A 17,020-nucleotide genomic window follows, 5' to 3' on the forward strand; every position below is an offset into this window, starting at 1 on the left:
AGGAAGAACAGGTAGCAGGGCTTTTGAGGTGGGCAGAAGGAGGCGGGGCGGGAGCCCGATGTGGGATTCGATCCCGGGTCTCGAGGATCGCGCCCTGGGCCAAAGGCAGGCGCCAAACCGCTGCGCCACCCAGGGTTCCCTACAAGGAGCTTTTGAAATAATCATATGCTGTAATATATACTTACTGATAATTTATTGATAAGTCTTTTGTTCCTAGTAAAATAGCTCAGTGTATTTTCCCCTCTTCTGCATTTATTGCCATTTTAAACATCTGAAGAGGAAATAAAATTAGTTGCAGCCACAAATAATCTCATGATTTTTCTAGGAGCTACATAAATTTTACCTTAGTTAGTATTGGTATTTTGAAATATAAGGCTTTTTTTTTTCTTTTTAAAAGACTTTATGGATTCATTTGACAGAGCACAAGCAGGGGGAGTGGAGGCAGAGGGAGAGAGAAAAGCAGGCTTTCTGTGGAGCAGGGAGCCTGACACGGGACTTGCTCTCAGGATCCGGGGACCATGACCTCAGCCGAAGGCAGAGGCTTAACTGACTGAGCCACCCAGCCACTCCTGAAATACAAGGCTTCTTTTGTATTTAAGACTCACACTAGAGAAGTAGCTGCAGTTTGGTGCCAGAATAGTGGTAGTGGGTACAAAGACCTGGGGAATGTCCTGCAGCTCACTTAGTACTTTTAACCTCTCCATTTTTGAATTGTGATAACTAAAAGAGATAATTAATGTGTGCAGACATGTTTGTAGTACAATGCCTAGATTTATTAGTTATCAGTAGATAAAATTCTTATAACTGAGTATAGAAATGTTAGAAAAGTCGAATACGTATGGAATATTCTCAGGACAAAGTGAGGTTAGGAAATTGAATCTGTCCAAATATATGCAGAGCTAAGGGTTTTCCTGTGGACTGTGTTAGACATGAGACTATAAACTCAATTTTAGTGTAGTCAGATGTATTAGTTTTTTTCTTTCAAGCCTTCTGAGTTTGTTGTAAACCAGAGAAAGACCTTTCCAATTCTGAGATTCTTAGGATTTTGTCATGATTTCTTTTTCCTTTCATGCATTCATTGCTTTCAATTAAACTTTTGAACTTTGGGGAATTTATGCTTGTATAAAAGTTTGAGCTTGGATCCAACTTTGTGTTTTTCCAGTTGGATATCCACTTAACTGCAACCCATTCCTTGTATAAACATAGGATATTCTTTGATTTCAGAGAAAATCATGATAATGTCATTTTATTGAGTTCCAGCTAAAAGACTCTTGTTTTACTTAGGTTTCTCCTCCTCATGAAAAAGAAAAAGGTCTGTTACATGAAAACCGCATGTTGCAAGATGAACTTGCCATGCTAAGACTGGAAATAGACACAATAAGGAATCAGAAGCAGGAAAAGAGGTATTGTGAAGACACTGAAACTGAAAAAGAAAAGAATGACAGTCTTCAAAACGCCATAAAACTGAATGAGGTAACATTAACAAATACAGTATTCCAATCTAGTGGGCAGCTGAATGTTGTGACAACTGAGAATACCATGCTGAACTCTAAATTGCAGGATGAAAAGCTAAACAGAGAAAGACTGGAAGCAAAACTTCAATCATACCGAGCTAGACTCGCTACAGCTATACAGGATCGTGATCAAAGTCAGGCATCAAAAAGAGACCTAGAACTTGCTTTCCAGAGAGCAAAAGATGAGTGGTGTCATTTACAGGACAAAATGAACTTTGAGATGTCTAACCTAAAAGATAACAATGAGGTGCTTTCTCAGCAACTTTCTGAAGTCGAAAGTAAATTTAATGCCCTAGAAATTGAGCTCCAGTATACAAGAGATGCTCTCAGAGAAAAGACGTTGGCTTTAGAACATTTACAAAGAAACCCAAAACAAACACAGGGTCAGAAGAAGGAAATTGAGCAGAAATCTCAAAACGAACAAGGTAAAGTGAATAAATACATGGGAAAGCATGAATCCTTAGAAGAGAAATTATCTCAACTAAAAATTGAAAATATGTTGCTCCGAGAGCAACTAGATGATGCCTACAGCAGAGTGGAATGCAAAGAAAAGACTATAATTGATCTCAAAGACCAGGTTCAGGTTATTGTAAGAATGGTTCGAGTTGCAGGTGAAAAACGAGCTCTTCTACTGCGAGAAAAAAATAAGGAGTTAATCAATAAATGTAAACAGATAATGGAAAGAGCATTTAGATATGAAGATGAGAAAGAAGAAAGAGAAGTAAGTATTCAGAAAGACAAATATTTTTCAAGCTTCCTATTAGAAAGTTCAAAGTAATGTTTGGTTATGGCTTATTAGTACTATTTTTTTTTTTTTTGGAGAGAAATAGTGCACCTGCACCTAAATGGGAGTGGGGCAGATGGAGAGGGAGAGAGAATCCAAAGTGGGCTCTATGCCCAGTGCAGAGCTCCACTTCATGACCCCGAGATCACGACCTGAATGATTATGGGTCAGTTTTGAATCTGCATAACTTGTATCCAGCAAATAAAAATTAGACCTGAAAGGTGCCTTAATTTGAATAAAAATGCACGTCATCTATGAGAAACTTCAAGAGGTTAAGTTATACATTGTTAAAGAAAGGAGTCTGATATTAATAATTTATTGTTAGTACTACTAAAATAGTTTTAATTCTTGTCACCATGTTTTAATACCATGATGAACAGATAAGTGGAAATGCTCATACCTGAGTGTTTTGACCTTGAGGTTCAAGTAAGTGGATTACCTTGACAACTAACTCCAGACTTGTCACATGAACTGAAGTGTAGGTGCTGTATCTCAGTACTTTTTTTTTGATAGCTTTTTAAGCATTTTCAGTTAGCATACTTTATTTTTATTTATGTAAATTTAAATGTTTAGTCTCAAATCATTTATTCTTGTGACCTTTTCACTTTTTGAAGGCATCTACTTTTCAGTAAATCATAATTTGGGATAACTGGTGACTTAGCAAAGCTGTATTTGATTTCATCTTCCCACCACGGTTTATAATTTAAGCATTTTTCAAATAATTTGCTCATTTCAAAACTCCATTGGTAACTACCATTTGGGCTTAAAATTTTCCAATAGAATTGTATCTTTGTGATTTATTAATTTGGCACTGGATCTCCATTTTCAGGCTACTGAGGGAAGGATGGCAGGATTCTTGTATAGCAGGAGTGGAGTGAGCATGGACAGGGGAGGGATCTCTAGGAGCTGAGGCCAGGAAGGAGGCAGAAGCCAGGTTATGTAGGGGGCTTGAGGGCCATTAGTATGACTTCACATTTGTTCTGAGATAGTAACCTATTGGAAGGATTTGAGCAGAGGATTGAGTATGTGAAGAACTTGGAAGTTAATTTTAGCCTCTAATAAAAAGAGAGAAAATATTTGATTAATGTAGAATTTACCACTGCTAGTCTCACCTATACAATACCCATTTCTTTTTGAGACTTCAGCAGGCTGGGAAGCTTTGCAAATTCATCAACAAGGAATGGAGAGTGGGGCTGAAATAATTATCTGTGTAACATAAAAGGCTCCCTGCATGGAGCCTGCTTCTCCCTCTACCTGTGTCTGTCTCTCTCTCTCTCTCTCTCTCTCTCTCTCTGTGTGTGTGTCTAATGAATAAATAAATAAAAAATCTTAAAAAAAAAGTGGTAGTAATTTTGATAGAGATTGCATTGAATATAGAGATTGCTCGAGCTTGCATAGACATTTTAACAATATTTGTTCTTCCAATCCATGAACATGGAATGATTTCAGTCCTTTATGATTTCTCAATTTCTTTCCAGAATGTCCTGTCGTCTTCAGAGTACAGATCCTGTATCTTTCGGTGGGTTTTATTTCCAAGGTATCTTATGGTTGTTTAGTGCAATGGTAAATGGAATTGACTCCTCAGTTTCTCTTTCTTCCATCTCATTGTTAGTGTATAGAAATGCAACTGATTTCTGTGCATGGATTTCCTATCCTGCTGCTTTGCTGAATTCAGGAAAGGGTCCTAACAATGCTGGCGTAGAGTCTTTTGGGTTTTCCACATAGGATATCATGTCCTCTGAGAAAAGTGAGAGTTTGAGTTCTTTTCTGATTCAGACGCCTTTTTATTTCTTTTTGTTGTCTAAATGCTGAGGCTATGTCGAACAACACTGGTTGTCCAGAGAGTGGACCTCCCTGTTGTGTTCCTGACCTTAGCGGCAAAGCTCTCAGTTTTTCCCCATTAAGAATGGCATCGGGTGTGGGCTTTTCGTAGATGGCTTTTATGATATTGAGATATGCTCCCCTCCTCCCTGCACTGTGAAGAGTATTGATCCGGAAAGGGTGCTGCACTTTGTCAACTGCTTTTTCTGCATCTCTTGAGAGGATCCTATGGTTCTTATCCTTTCTTTTATTTCTGTAGTGTATCACATTGATTCATCTGCAGATGTCGAATCACCCTTGCAGCCCAGGCATAAAACCCACTTGGACATGGTGAATCATCCTTTAATGTACTGTTGAATCCTCCCAGCCAGTGTCTTGGTGCGAATTTTGGCATCCGTGTTCATCAGGGATATTGGAGTGTAATTCTCCTTTTGGGTGGGGTCTTGCTCTGGTTTTGCGATCAGAGTAATGTTGGCCTCACAGAGAACACTGGAAGGTTTCCCTTCCATTACTAATTTTTATAAACAGCTCCGAAGAATAGATTAATTCTTCCTGGAATGTGTGGTAGAATTCTCCTGGGAAGCCACCTGGTCCTGGACTCTTGGTTGTTGGCAGATATTTGATGACTGCTCCCATTTCCTTGCTGGTTATGGGTCTGTTCAGGTTTCCTGTGTCTTCCTGTTTCAGTTTTGATAGGAAGGGATATCCATTTCTTCCAGATTGCTTACTTTGTTGGCATATAGTTGCTCAGAATGTGTTCTTATATTTGTCTGTATTTCTCTGGTGCTGGTCGTGATCTGTCTTCTTTCATTCACGATCTTATTTCTTTGGGTCCATTCTCTTTTTGATATGTCTGTCCAGGGTTTATTGATCTTATTCTGTCAAAGAACCTCTCCTGATTTCATTGATGTGTTCTACTGTTCCTTTGGTTTCTATTTCATTGATTTCTGCTCTGATCTTTATGAATTCTCTTCTCCTGCTGGTTTTAGGTTTTAATCTTCTGTTCTTTCCAGCTCCTTTAGGTGTAAGGTTAGCTTGTGTACTTAGGACCTTTCTCATTTCTTGAGAAAGACTTGTATTGCTATATACTTCCTTCTTAGGATGACCTTTGCTACATCCCAGATGTTTTGAGCAGTTGTGTTTCCATTTTCGTTTGTTTCTATGAGGTTTTTAAAACTGTGCTTTTATTCCCTGGCTTGATTCTTTAACCTCCGTGTATTTGAATTCTTTCCAAATTTCCTCTTGTGATCAAGTTTCAGTTTCAAAGCATTGTGGTCTGAAAGTATGCAGGGAATGATCCCAATCTTTTGGTATCAGTTGAGACCTCATTTATGACCCAGTACATGATCTAGTATGGAACATGTTCCATGTGCACCTGAGAAGAATGTGTATTCTGTTGCTGTAGGATGGAATGTTCTGAAGTTATCTGTGAAGTCCATTTTGTGCAGTGTGTCATTCAAAGCCCTTGTGCCCTTGTGGATCTTCTGCTTAGATGATCTGGCCGTTACAGTGAGTGGTGTGTTAAAGTGCTTATTATTATTGTATGACTATCAATGTGTTCCTTTAATTTTGATATTAATTGGTTCATAAGGGGGCCTGGGTGGCTCAGTCGGTTAAGCCCTTGCCTTTGGTCAGGTCATGTTCTCAGGGTCCTGGGATCAAGCCCTCATCAGGCTCCCTGTTCAGTGGGGAGTCTGCTTCTCCCTCTCCTGCTGCCCTTGCTTCTGTTCTCTCTCTGTGTCAAATAAATAAATAAATGTAATCTTAACAAAATCGGTTTATATAGTTGGCTGCTCCTACTTTAGAGGCATTAATACTTATAATTGTTCAATTTTCTCTTTGGATACCCTTTAATTATGGCATAGTGTCTTTCTTCATCTCTTAATGCAGTCTTTGGTTTAAAATACAACTTGTCTGATATCAAGATTGCCACCTCAGTTTTTTTTAATGTCCTTTAATATGATAAAATGGTTTTCCACCCCCTCACCTTCAATCTGGGGTTGTCTTTGTGTCTAAAAATGAGTCTCTTACAGATAGCATATCGATGGGTCTTGCTTTTTTTTTTTTTTTAATCCACTGGGATACCCTGTGTGTTTGGTTGGGGCATTTGGCTTGTTTACATTCAGAGTAATGATTGAAAGATATGGATGTAGTGCCATTGTATTACGTGTCAAGTCCGTGTTTTGATGTACTGTGTCTGTCTTTTCTTCTGGTCTGTGTTACTTTTGGGCTCTCTGTTTGCTTAAAGGTTCCCTTTACCACTTCTTGCAGGGCTGTTTTAGGGATCACAAATTCTTTTAGTTTCTGTTTGTGCTGGAAGCTTTTTATCTCCCCTTGTATTTTGAATGAGAGCCTTGCTGGATACAAGAGGTAAAGGCTTACAACCACCACAACACCCTAAAAACTATAGAAAACACTTCAGAAAGAAATTGAGGAAGACACAAGAGATGGAAAAATTATTCCATGCTCATGGATTGGCAGAATTAATATTGTGAAAATGTCAATGTTACCTAGGGCAATTACACGTTTAATGCATCCCTATCAAAATACCATGGACTTTCTTCAGAGAGTTAGAACAAATTATTTTAAGATTTGTGTGGAATCAGAAAAAGACCCCGAAAAGCCAGGGGAATTTAAAAAGAAAACCATATCTGGGGGCATCACAATGCCAGATTTCAGGTTGTACTACAAAGCTGTGGTCATCAAGACAGTGTGGTATTGGCACAAAAACAGACACATAGATCAGGGGAACAGAATAGAGAACCCAGAAGTGGACACTCAACTTTATGGTCAACTAATATTCGATAAAGGGAGGAAAGGACTATCCACTGGAAGAAAGACAGTCTCTTCAATAATGGTGCTGAGGAAAATTGGACAGCAACATGCAGAAGAATGAAACTAGACCACTCTTTGCACCAACACAAAGATAAACTCAAAATGGATATGAAGACCTAAATGAGAATGGGGAAAATTAACAAGGCAGGAAACCACAATGTTGTAGAGGATGCGGAGAAAGGGAACCCTCTTACACTGTTGGTGGGAAGGTGAACTGGTGCAGCCACTCTGGAAAACTGTGTGGAGGTTCCTCAAGAGTTAAAAATAAGATGCCCTAAGACCCAGCAATTGCACTGCTGGGATTTACCCCAAGGGCTACAGATGCAATGAAAGCCGGGACACCTGCACCCGATGTTGCTAGCAGCAATGTCCACAATAGCCTAAATGTGGAAGGAGCCTCGGTGTCCACGAAAGTGAATGGATAAAGAAGATGTGGGTCTATGTATACAATGGAATATTACTCAGCATTAGAAATGACAAATACCCAACCATTGCTTCAACGTGGATGGAACTGGAGGGTATTATGCTGAGTGAAATGAAGTCAACGGAGAAGGACAAACATTATATGGTCTCATTCATTTGGGGATATAAAATAATACTGGAAAGTGAATAGAAGGGAAAGGAGAAGAAAGTGGGTGGGAAAATTAGAAAGGAGAGCAGAACATGAAGACTACCTAACTCTGGGAAATGAAACTAGGGGTGGTGAAGGGGAGGATGGCGGGGGTGGGGGTGAATGGGTGACGGGCACTGAGGGGGACTTGACGGATGAGCATGGGTGTATTCTGTATATTGCAAATTGAACACCAATAAAAAATAAATTATTATTAAAAAAAAAAAAAAAAAAAAAAACAAAAAAAAAGAAAAAAGGAAAAAAAAAGAAAAAAAATCACAGAAAAATAAATGAAACTAGAGACTTAAAAAAAAAACCCACCAAAACAAACAACAAGAACAAAAAAAAAAAAAGTAGAAACAAGTAAACAAACAAAATGATATGCACATAGACAAGATCAATAAAAACAAGACCTGGTTCTGTGAAAGGTAAAACAAAGCCTATAAAACTAGCCATAATCCTCAAAAGAAAGAGGGCACAAATACAACCAGAAATGTAGAGGAAGGGCAGGCCAGCGGCTCGTGGTTTTCCACCTGCTTTGGATCAGGGAGGATCTAGAGAGGACCCTTCGAGTCGTCCCACATCGGCTCCCTGCGTGGAGCTGCTTCACCCTCTGTTGTGTCTCTCTGAATAAATAAATAAAAATCTTGGGATCCTGGTGGCGCAGCGGTTGTGGCGCCTGCCTTTGGCCCGGGGCGCGATCCTGGAGACCCGGGATCGATCCCCACGTCAGGCTCCGGTGCATGGAGTCCTGCTTCTGCCATCTGCCTGTGTCTGCTCTCTCTCTCTCTCTCTCTCCTCTGTGACTATCATAAATTAAAAAAAAAAAAAAACGATGAAGAAAATAAAAAAGAAATGTAGAGGATGTTACACGTGACACCACAAAATACAAAAACAGTATAAGAGATGACCAGAAAACAATTATACATAACCATACTGGAAGACCTAGAAAAAAAAGGAAAATTCCTAAAAATGCACAATCTTCCAACATGAATCATGAGATACAGAAGACCTTAGTAGGTCAATTATAGGGATGCCTGGGTGCTCAGTCAATAAACATCTGCCTTCAGCTCAGGTCAGGATTTCAGGGGACTGGGTATGAAACCAATACCAGCTCCCTCCTCAGCAGGGAGCTGCTTTTTCTCCTCCCTTTCTCCCCTGTTTGTGTGGTCTCTCTCTCTCCTCTCTCTCAAATATAAAATCTTCAAAATTATTTTGTTTTAAATAAGATTTAGTGGTCAATGATGAATAATGAAAATGAATTAGGAATAAAAACTCCCCAAAACAGGACTGGACCAGCTCACTGATGGTTATACCCAAATAGTAAAGCCCTATAACTCTCAAATTATTCCTCTCCCCTAAAAGAACTGAAGAGAAAAGGAAGGCTTCCAAATTCATTTTAAGGGGCTAGCACTGCCCTGATATCAAATCCAAAGACATTCACAACAAAGAAAATCACATGCCAGAGTCTTGATGAACACAATATAAAACCCTCAACAAAAATTAGCAAACCTAATTCAACACACGTTAAAAGGAGAATGCATCTATAATCAAATGGGATTTATTTCAGGGATGGAAGAATGGTTCGACACTCACAAATCCACATTGATGTACCACATCAACAAAATGAAGAATAAACATATAGATTTTTCTCAACAGGTGTAGAAAAAAGCATATCATAAAATTCAACTTCAATTATGTAAAAAAAAGTCTCAACAAAGTGTGTTAAAAGAAAATTTCTCAACGTAATAAAGGCCATATATGTCAAACCCACAGTTTAACATTATACTCATGGTGAAAACTGAAGGTTTCCCTAAAGATCAGAAACAAGACAAGATGCCCAACCTTGTCACTTTCATTCAATATGGTATTAAAAGTTCCTAGCCATAGCAATTAGATAATTAAAAAAGAAGCAGAACAGAAAAATTGAAAATGAAGAAGTTTAAACTGTCGTTATTTGCAGATGGCATTACACTATATATGAAAGCCCTAAGGACTCCAAAAAATTATTAGAGCTAATAAGTGAATTTCATAAAGTTAAGGATTACAAATTAGCATACGGAGAAATTCATTGTGTTTCTTCCCTACACTAGTAACTATGAGAAAAAGAAATTAATGATGCAACTATTTACAACTGCATCAAAATAAAAAAAAAAGTAGGATAAATTTTAATCAAGGAGGTGAAAAAGTATCCTTAAAACTATAAAATACTGAAAAAAGACAACTGAGGACAACACAAATAATGGAAGATATACTGTGCTATGGATTGGAAGGATTGAGAATTAATATTGTTACAATGTCTATGCTACTCCAAAGGAATCTACAGATTCAATACAATTCCCATCAATATACTGGTGACACTCTGCACCTAACTAGAACAAAGAATCCTTAAAATTTGTATGAAACCATGAAAGACTCAAAATACAAAATAATCTTGACACAGAACAAAGCTGAGCAAATGGTCCCTAATTTCAAAACTATAGTAATCAAAACAGTATGGTATGACCACAAAAACCCTTGGTCAATGAAATAGAGACCCTGGAAATAAATCCACATATTATGGTCAATTAATCTATGACAAAGGAGGCAAGAACACACAATGGAGAAGGACCTTCTCTTCAGGAAATAAATTTGGGAAAATTGGACAGCCACATGTAGAAGAATGAAATTTAACCACTATCTTACTACCATATACAAAAAATAAATCAAAATGGACCTAAAGACCGAATGTAGGAACCTGAAACCATAAAACTACTAGAAGAAATGCAGGCGATAAACTTTTGACATTCATCTTAGCAACATTTTTTGGACCAGCCTCCTCAGGGAAGGAGAACGAAGTTAACACAAACAAATGAAATTACATCAAAGTAAAAATCTTTTGCAAGTTGAAGGAAACCATCAACAAAACAAAAAGCAACACTACCAAAAGGGGGGAGATATTGCACATCATTATTCAATAAGGAGTTAACATCCAAAATACAGAAAAGAATTTATACAACTGAATATTTACAAAAAGCCAATCTAATTTAAAAAGAGTAGAGAACTCATAGACATCTTCCCAAAGAAGACAAAACATAGCAAACGGCATATGGAAAAGGTGCTCAACGTCAATCAACATCAGGGAAAAATGCAAATCACCCAGCCAGATTAACTTTCAAAACAATACAAAACAGGCAAGTGTTGGAGTCTGTGGAGAAAAGGGAGGATTCCAACGCACGTTGGGAGGAATGTATATTGGTGCAGCCACATGGAAAACATTTTAGAGGTTCTTCAAAAAAATAAATTTAGAATTCATATGATCCAGCAATTTCACTTATTTATCCAAAGAAAATGAACACACCAATTTGAAGAAATAGATGCACCCTAGGTTTACTGCAACATTAGTTACACAACAGCCAAGATGTGGAAGCAGCCTAATGGTCCAGTGATAGATGAATGAAGAAAGAAGATGGGGTAGGTATATCCAACCGATATTACTCAACCACAAAAAATGAATGACATCTTTTCATTTGCAACACATGGACGGACTTAGATCAGTGCTATTACACTAAGTGAACTATGTCAGACAGAAGAAGAGAAAAACTTTATGATTTTCTATATGTGAACTCTAAAAAACACAAACACAAACAAGCAGGACTCATAGGTACAAGAAACAACACTATAGGCTACCAGAGGGGATACGAGTTGATGGGGGAAACAGGTAAATGTGGTGTGAAGGAAGTGGATATATTAATGGCACAAACTTCCAGTTATAAAGAAACAAAGTCATGGGGATGTAATGTACTACATAGGGAATATAGTAATAGTATTGTATTAACTTCACATAGTGGGAGAGACAAGCAGATTTATCATGGGGATCATTTTGTAAACATGTAAAAATATCAAATCACATTGATATATACCTTAATTTTTCTTGTATATCATTTATACTTCAGTAAAAATTAAATACAGGATAAAATAGAGTATCCCCCAAAAAAGGCAAAAGGTAAAGAAAACCACATCAGAAACAACTGACAACTATAAAAATAAATGTAAGCAATATTGTGTTGAATAACAGTACTTGCAGTATCAGATATAAACTGAAGAGTAATTAATGCTTACTTATTACTTTTCCTTAATATTATATCTTTAGTTACTGATAATTGGTAAATCAAGGTCTTTGATTGCATCTTATGCTCCTATGTTTCTGTTTTCTCATTTGAAATCCTTCTTCTTTGCTCTATTTATCCAAATCCTAACTCCAAAATCCAGTTCATTTCTCTTATTTCCTCCAACACTCTCAGTACATAACATGTGATAGCTTTGAATTCCTAGATAATTTTTGAATTCCTAGAATATAAAGCTTTTTGTAGGTAACTGGCATGTAATTTGCACTGCTTGTCCTTTCACTCATGCAATTAAAGTAACTACTATATCAGGCACTCTGACAGCGTAGAAATAGGACATTAAACAAGGCAGATGCGTCTGCTCATCATTAAAGCTTCCTAGTCATTGGAAAACAGAGCTTATACACAGAGTCATCCAGCCGGGTAGTAGGACCATGAAAAAGCCCCAGGGGTATGGGATACAAAGCCACTCAGGGAGGGTGGGGCAGGCTTGGAAAGGTTCCCATTCCAAGAATACAGTACAGGAAGTCATAAGTCACTTCTCAGAAATGAGGATAATTCAGAAAGAGGACAATAATATATGAAGAAACCCAAGGACTAATGGGAGAGGCATTGGCCCTTCTGGTAGAAAGACTGACTGGCATACAGCTGCCTTTTGCAAACAGTTAAGTTCACACTTCAAACTCACAAGCTTCATGTCAGCTAGGAGTATATTTAGTAGAAGCTCAGCAAAGATTTGTTTGAGGATGAATAGAAGTAAGTTGGAGACAGAGTAGGATGAGACAGACTCCGTCATTTGCAAAGGAAGTTGTAGTCCAATAAAGAAATGGTTAGCAATAGACTGTATAAATTAGTGCACAGTATACCCTAAAGTGCCCAGATTTTTTTTTAATTTATGGTCACATAATGCTATCCAAAGAAGACCTAAAAAATAAAAAAAAGACCTATCGAATGTAGAAAGCGCTAGATTGAAGTCAAGTATAAGTGATTTAAGGATGTCTAAATATGGTTATTAATTTAGTTATTAATTGATATCAATTCTTCGGGGGAGGGGGCCTTTTGGTGATTTTCAGGTTGGGGCACTTGGGGGACTGCTCAGCCCCTGCCTGGTGCCGGGCTCAGAGGTGTATCTCTGTTTATCGGTGAGGGCACTGTGAGGCTCAGTGGGGGGTGTTACCCCGTGAGGCCCAGGGAGGAACAACCACAGTGTCCTTGGCCGTCTGGAACGCCTAGGGTCAGCTCCCGCAGTAAACTAAGGAATTTCAGTTGGCAGGGGCCTGGACGCCCCGGGGGCGGGGCGCGCTGATCTGCTCTCGCTTGGGACAGGAGCCTCCTCACGTCCTGGGCCCCTCTTCCTTGCCTGTCCCAGGGGGGAGGCCGGATCCTGGGCTGTGTCCCCAGCGCCCTGTGCTCCTGGGCCTGCCGCTATGAATTAGTGCTCTGGGCGCGCAGCTCCCTCTGCATGGGAGCCTCGCTGAGCGCCTCCGAGCTGCTCCCGGGTCCAGCCAGGTGCGCTGCAGCCCTTTAGTGAGTCCGTGGTACTCTTCCCCAGGGCGCAGGTGTCTGTTTAGTGTCCCAGGGAGCCTGAGGGCACCCCCGCCCTCGGGGTCCTGCTTGAAACTCCCTGCGAGTGCCTTTCCTCCGGGAAGATTGGCGAAGCTTCTACTCTCCCGGATGGGGCTTTCTTGTCCTGGGGGCACGCGCCCGGCCTTAACCGGCTCCTCACGGGCCCCTCCCCCTGGATGCCTTTTGTTTCTTATATTTCCTTCTCCCTTTCCCCATCTTCTGCCTTGATAGAAGCTGTGAACTCTTCTCACTGTAGTTCTTTTAAATCTCAGGCTGAATTTGTATATTTTCAGGAGACTTGAGGGTACTAGGTAATTTGGTGGACAGGTGACTTGGGGACCCTACTTTATACCATCTTGCCCCGCCTCCTATAGTCTCATTTTTTTAACAATTTTTTAAAAATTATATTTATGATAGTCACACCCACAGCAGAGGCAGAGACCAGGCAGAGGGAAAAAGCAGGCCCCATGCACCGGGAGCCCGACGTGGGATTCTATCCCGGTCTTCCAGGATCGTGCCCTGGCCAAGGCAGGCGCTAAACTGCTGTGCCACCCAGGGATCCCTTTAATCACTTCTTATAGTTAGAATTATTCTTCTCAGTTTGAAGTTACTTTGAGATACATTTTTTTTTCAGATTATATTATTTCCAAATGAGACATACAGAGAGAGGCAAGAGGACATAGGAGAGGGAGAGAAGCAGGCTCCCTGTGGGGTGTGCGATGCAAGACTTGATCTAGGACCCGGGATCATGACCGAAACCAAGGCAAGATGCTCAACCACTGAGCCCCCATGGGCCCAGAAGACTACATTTCCACACCCGGGAGGCTTTTGCAAATGTCCGCAAATGCTCAGCCATCCGACCAACTTCTGAAGGGAAGCCCAGCCCCACTCTCAGGGGATCTCAGAGATTTGAGAGGCTTGGGCTCCCACACATATGCCTTGGGCAACCTTGGCCACTGCCCTCTGTGGCATGCACAGGGATGCCAGCTTCTGAGGTGCGCAGGCGCATTCGCATTTAGCAGTGTTGCTAGGGTACACTGGTTTGCGTAGGAAGGTTCTAAGTCCTTGGGCTTAGTCCCTGAGACATTGAGGGAGGCCCATTGCCTTATTGCTGACGATGAGTGTTCGCTAGAGGCGGTTGAAACCTGTGTCATCGAAGTCTCGGCTTCATTTGAAAAAGAGATCTACAGCGCGGAATGGGTGGGGCTGCTGCGCTTCGGCTTAAACCTCAGGCCTCTGAGGGACCGCTACACGCATGATTGTTTCCAGCTTCCACAGCCCGGCCCCCGGATACAACATCAAGTATCAAGATCTCAGGAAAATCCACAGAGCTGTGGTCGCTGGTGATCCAGAAAAATTGCAGGGACGTAGAGCAGTTTCTGCTTTTGGTTTATGTGACATAAATGAAGGGACAGGAAGAACAGGTAGCCGGGCTTTTAGGTGGGCAGAAGAGGGGGGCGGGAGCCCGATGTGGATTCGATCCCGGGGGCTCGAGGATCGCGCCCTGGGCCAAGGCAGGCGCCAAACCGCTGCGCCACCCAGGGTTCCCTCACAAGGAGCTTTTGAAATAATCATATGCTGTATATACTACTGATAATTTATTGATAAGTCTTTTGTTCCTAGTAAAAGCTCAGGGTATCCCCTCTTCTGCATTTATTGCCATTTTAAACATCTGAAGAGGAAAAAAAATTAGTTGCAGCCAACAAATAAATCTCATGATTTTTCTAGGAGCTACATTAAATTTACCTTAGTTAGTATTGGTTTTGAAATATAAGGCTTTTTTTTTCTTTTAAAAGACTTTATGGATTCATTGAAGAGCACAAGCAGGGGGAGGGAGGCAGAGGGAGAGAGAAAGCAGGCTTTCTGTGGAGCAGGGAGCCTGACACGGGACTTGCTCTCAGGATCCCGGGACCATGACCTCAGCCGAAGGCAGAGGCTAACTGACTGAGCCACCAGCCACTCCTGAAATACAAAGGCTTCTTTTGTATTTAAGACTCACAATTAGAGAAGTAGCTCCAGTTTGGTGCCAGAATAGTGGTAGTGGGTACAAAGACTGGGGATGTCTGCAGCTCACTTGTACTTTTAACCTCTCCATTTTTGAATTGTGATAACTAAAAGAGATATTAATGTGTGCAGACATGTTTTAGTACAATGCCTAGATTTATTAGTTATCAGTAGATAAATTCTTATAACTGAGGATAGAAATGTTAGGAAAAGTCGAATACGTATGGAATATTCTCAGACAAAGTGAGGTTAGGAAATTGAATCTGTCCAAATATATGCAGAGCTAAGGGTTTTCCTGTGGACTGTGTTAGACATGAGAACTATAAACTCCAATTTTAGTGTAGTCAGATGTACTTAGTTTTTTCTTTCAAGCCTTCTGAGTTTGTTGTAAACCAGAGAAAGACCTTTTCCAATTCTGAGATTCGTAGGATTTGTCATGATTTCTTTTCCTTCATGCATTCATTGCTTTCATTAAACTGTTTGAACTTTGGGGAATTTTATGCTTGTATAAAAGTTTGAGCTTGGATCCAACTTTGTGTTTTCCAGTTGGAATCCACTAACTGCAAACCATTCCTTGTATAAACATAGGATATTCTTTGATTTCAGAGAAAATCATGATAATGTCATTTTATGAGTTCCAGCTAAAAGACTTTGTTTTACTTAGGTTTCTCATCCTCATGAAAAAGAAAAAGGTCTGTTACATGAAAACCGCATGTTGCAAGATGAACTTGCCATGCTAAGACTGGAAATAGACACAATAAGGAATCAGAAGCAGGAGGAAAAGAGGTATTGTGAAGACACTGAAACTGAAAAGAAAAGAATGACAGTCTTCAAAACGCCATTAAACTGAATGGAGGGTAACATTAACAAATACAGTTTCCAATCTAGGGGGGCAGCTGAGATGTGTGTGACAACTGAGATACCATGCTGAACTCTAAATTGCAGGATGAAAAGATAAACAGAGAAAGACGGAAGCAAAACTTCAATCATGACCGAGCTAGACTCGCTACAGCTAACAGGATCGTGATCAAAGTCAGGCATCAAAAGAGACCTAGAACTTTGCTTTCCAGAGAGCAAAAAGGAGTGGGTGTCATTACAGGACAAAATGAACTTTGAGATGTTAACCTAAAAAGATAACAATGAGGTGCTTTCTCAGCAACTTTCTGAAGCTCGAAGTAAATTTAATGCCCTAGAAATTTGAGCTCCGTATTACAAGAGATGCTCTCAGAGAAAAGACGTTGGTTAGAACAGTTAAAAAGAAACCAAAACAAACACAGGGTCAGAAGAAGGAAATTGAGCAGAAATCTCAAAACGAACAAGGTAAGTGAATAAATACATGGGAAAGCATGAATCCTAGAAGAGAAATTATCTCAACTAAAAATTGAAATAGTTCTCCGAGAGCAACTAGATGATGCCTACAGCAGAGTGGAATGTAAGAAAAGACTATAATTGATCTCAAAGACCAGGTTCAGGTTATTGTAGAATGGTTCGAGTTGCAGGTGAAAAACGAGCTCTTCTTACTGCGAGAAAAAAATAAGGAGTTAATCAATAAATGTAAAAGATAATGAAAGAGCATTTAATATGAAGATGAGAAGAAGAAAGAAAGAAGTAAGTATTCAGAAAGACAAATATTTTTCAAGTTCTATTAGAAAGGTCAAAGGAATGTTGGTTATGGCTATTAGTACTATTTTTTTTTTTTTGAGAGAAATAGGCACCTGCACCTAATGGGAGTGGGGGGCAGAGGAGAGGGAGAAAATCCAAAGTGGGGCTCTATGCCCAG

At 39.9% G+C, this 17,020-nt stretch overlaps 1 protein-coding gene across 2 annotated transcripts; it reads left to right on the forward strand.

Annotated features, from left to right (window-relative positions):
• The first annotated feature begins 1,149 nt into the window (after nucleotides 1–1,149).
• Nucleotides 1,150–16,814, forward strand: LOC119878532 (ankyrin repeat domain-containing protein 26-like). 2 transcript variants are annotated; one of them, XM_038589152.1, is made up of 2 exons: nucleotides 1,150–1,473; nucleotides 1,561–2,307. In XM_038589152.1, the coding sequence occupies exons 1-2, from the start codon at nucleotides 1,333–1,335 to the stop codon at nucleotides 2,290–2,292; spliced, it is 873 nt and encodes a 290-aa protein (XP_038445080.1). In that variant the 5' UTR covers nucleotides 1,150–1,332; the 3' UTR covers nucleotides 2,293–2,307. The 2 variants fall into 2 exon arrangements, with proteins under 2 accessions (XP_038445080.1, XP_038445079.1); XM_038589151.1 differs by adding an exon at nucleotides 16,772–16,814 and having other exon boundaries at nucleotides 1,209–2,224.
• Nucleotides 16,815–17,020: the final 206 nt, after the last annotated feature.

This window comes from Canis lupus, unplaced genomic scaffold (assembly GCF_011100685.1).
Source record: "Canis lupus familiaris isolate Mischka breed German Shepherd unplaced genomic scaffold, alternate assembly UU_Cfam_GSD_1.0 chrUn_S1699H1893, whole genome shotgun sequence".
Taxonomy (NCBI): Eukaryota; Metazoa; Chordata; class Mammalia; order Carnivora; family Canidae; genus Canis; species Canis lupus.

What these genes read in the sequence shown, in the direction of transcription:
- LOC119878532 (XM_038589151.1), top strand. Translation starts at nt 1,333, where the DNA reads ATGTTGCAAGATGAACTTGCCATGCTAAGACTGGAAATAGACACAATA.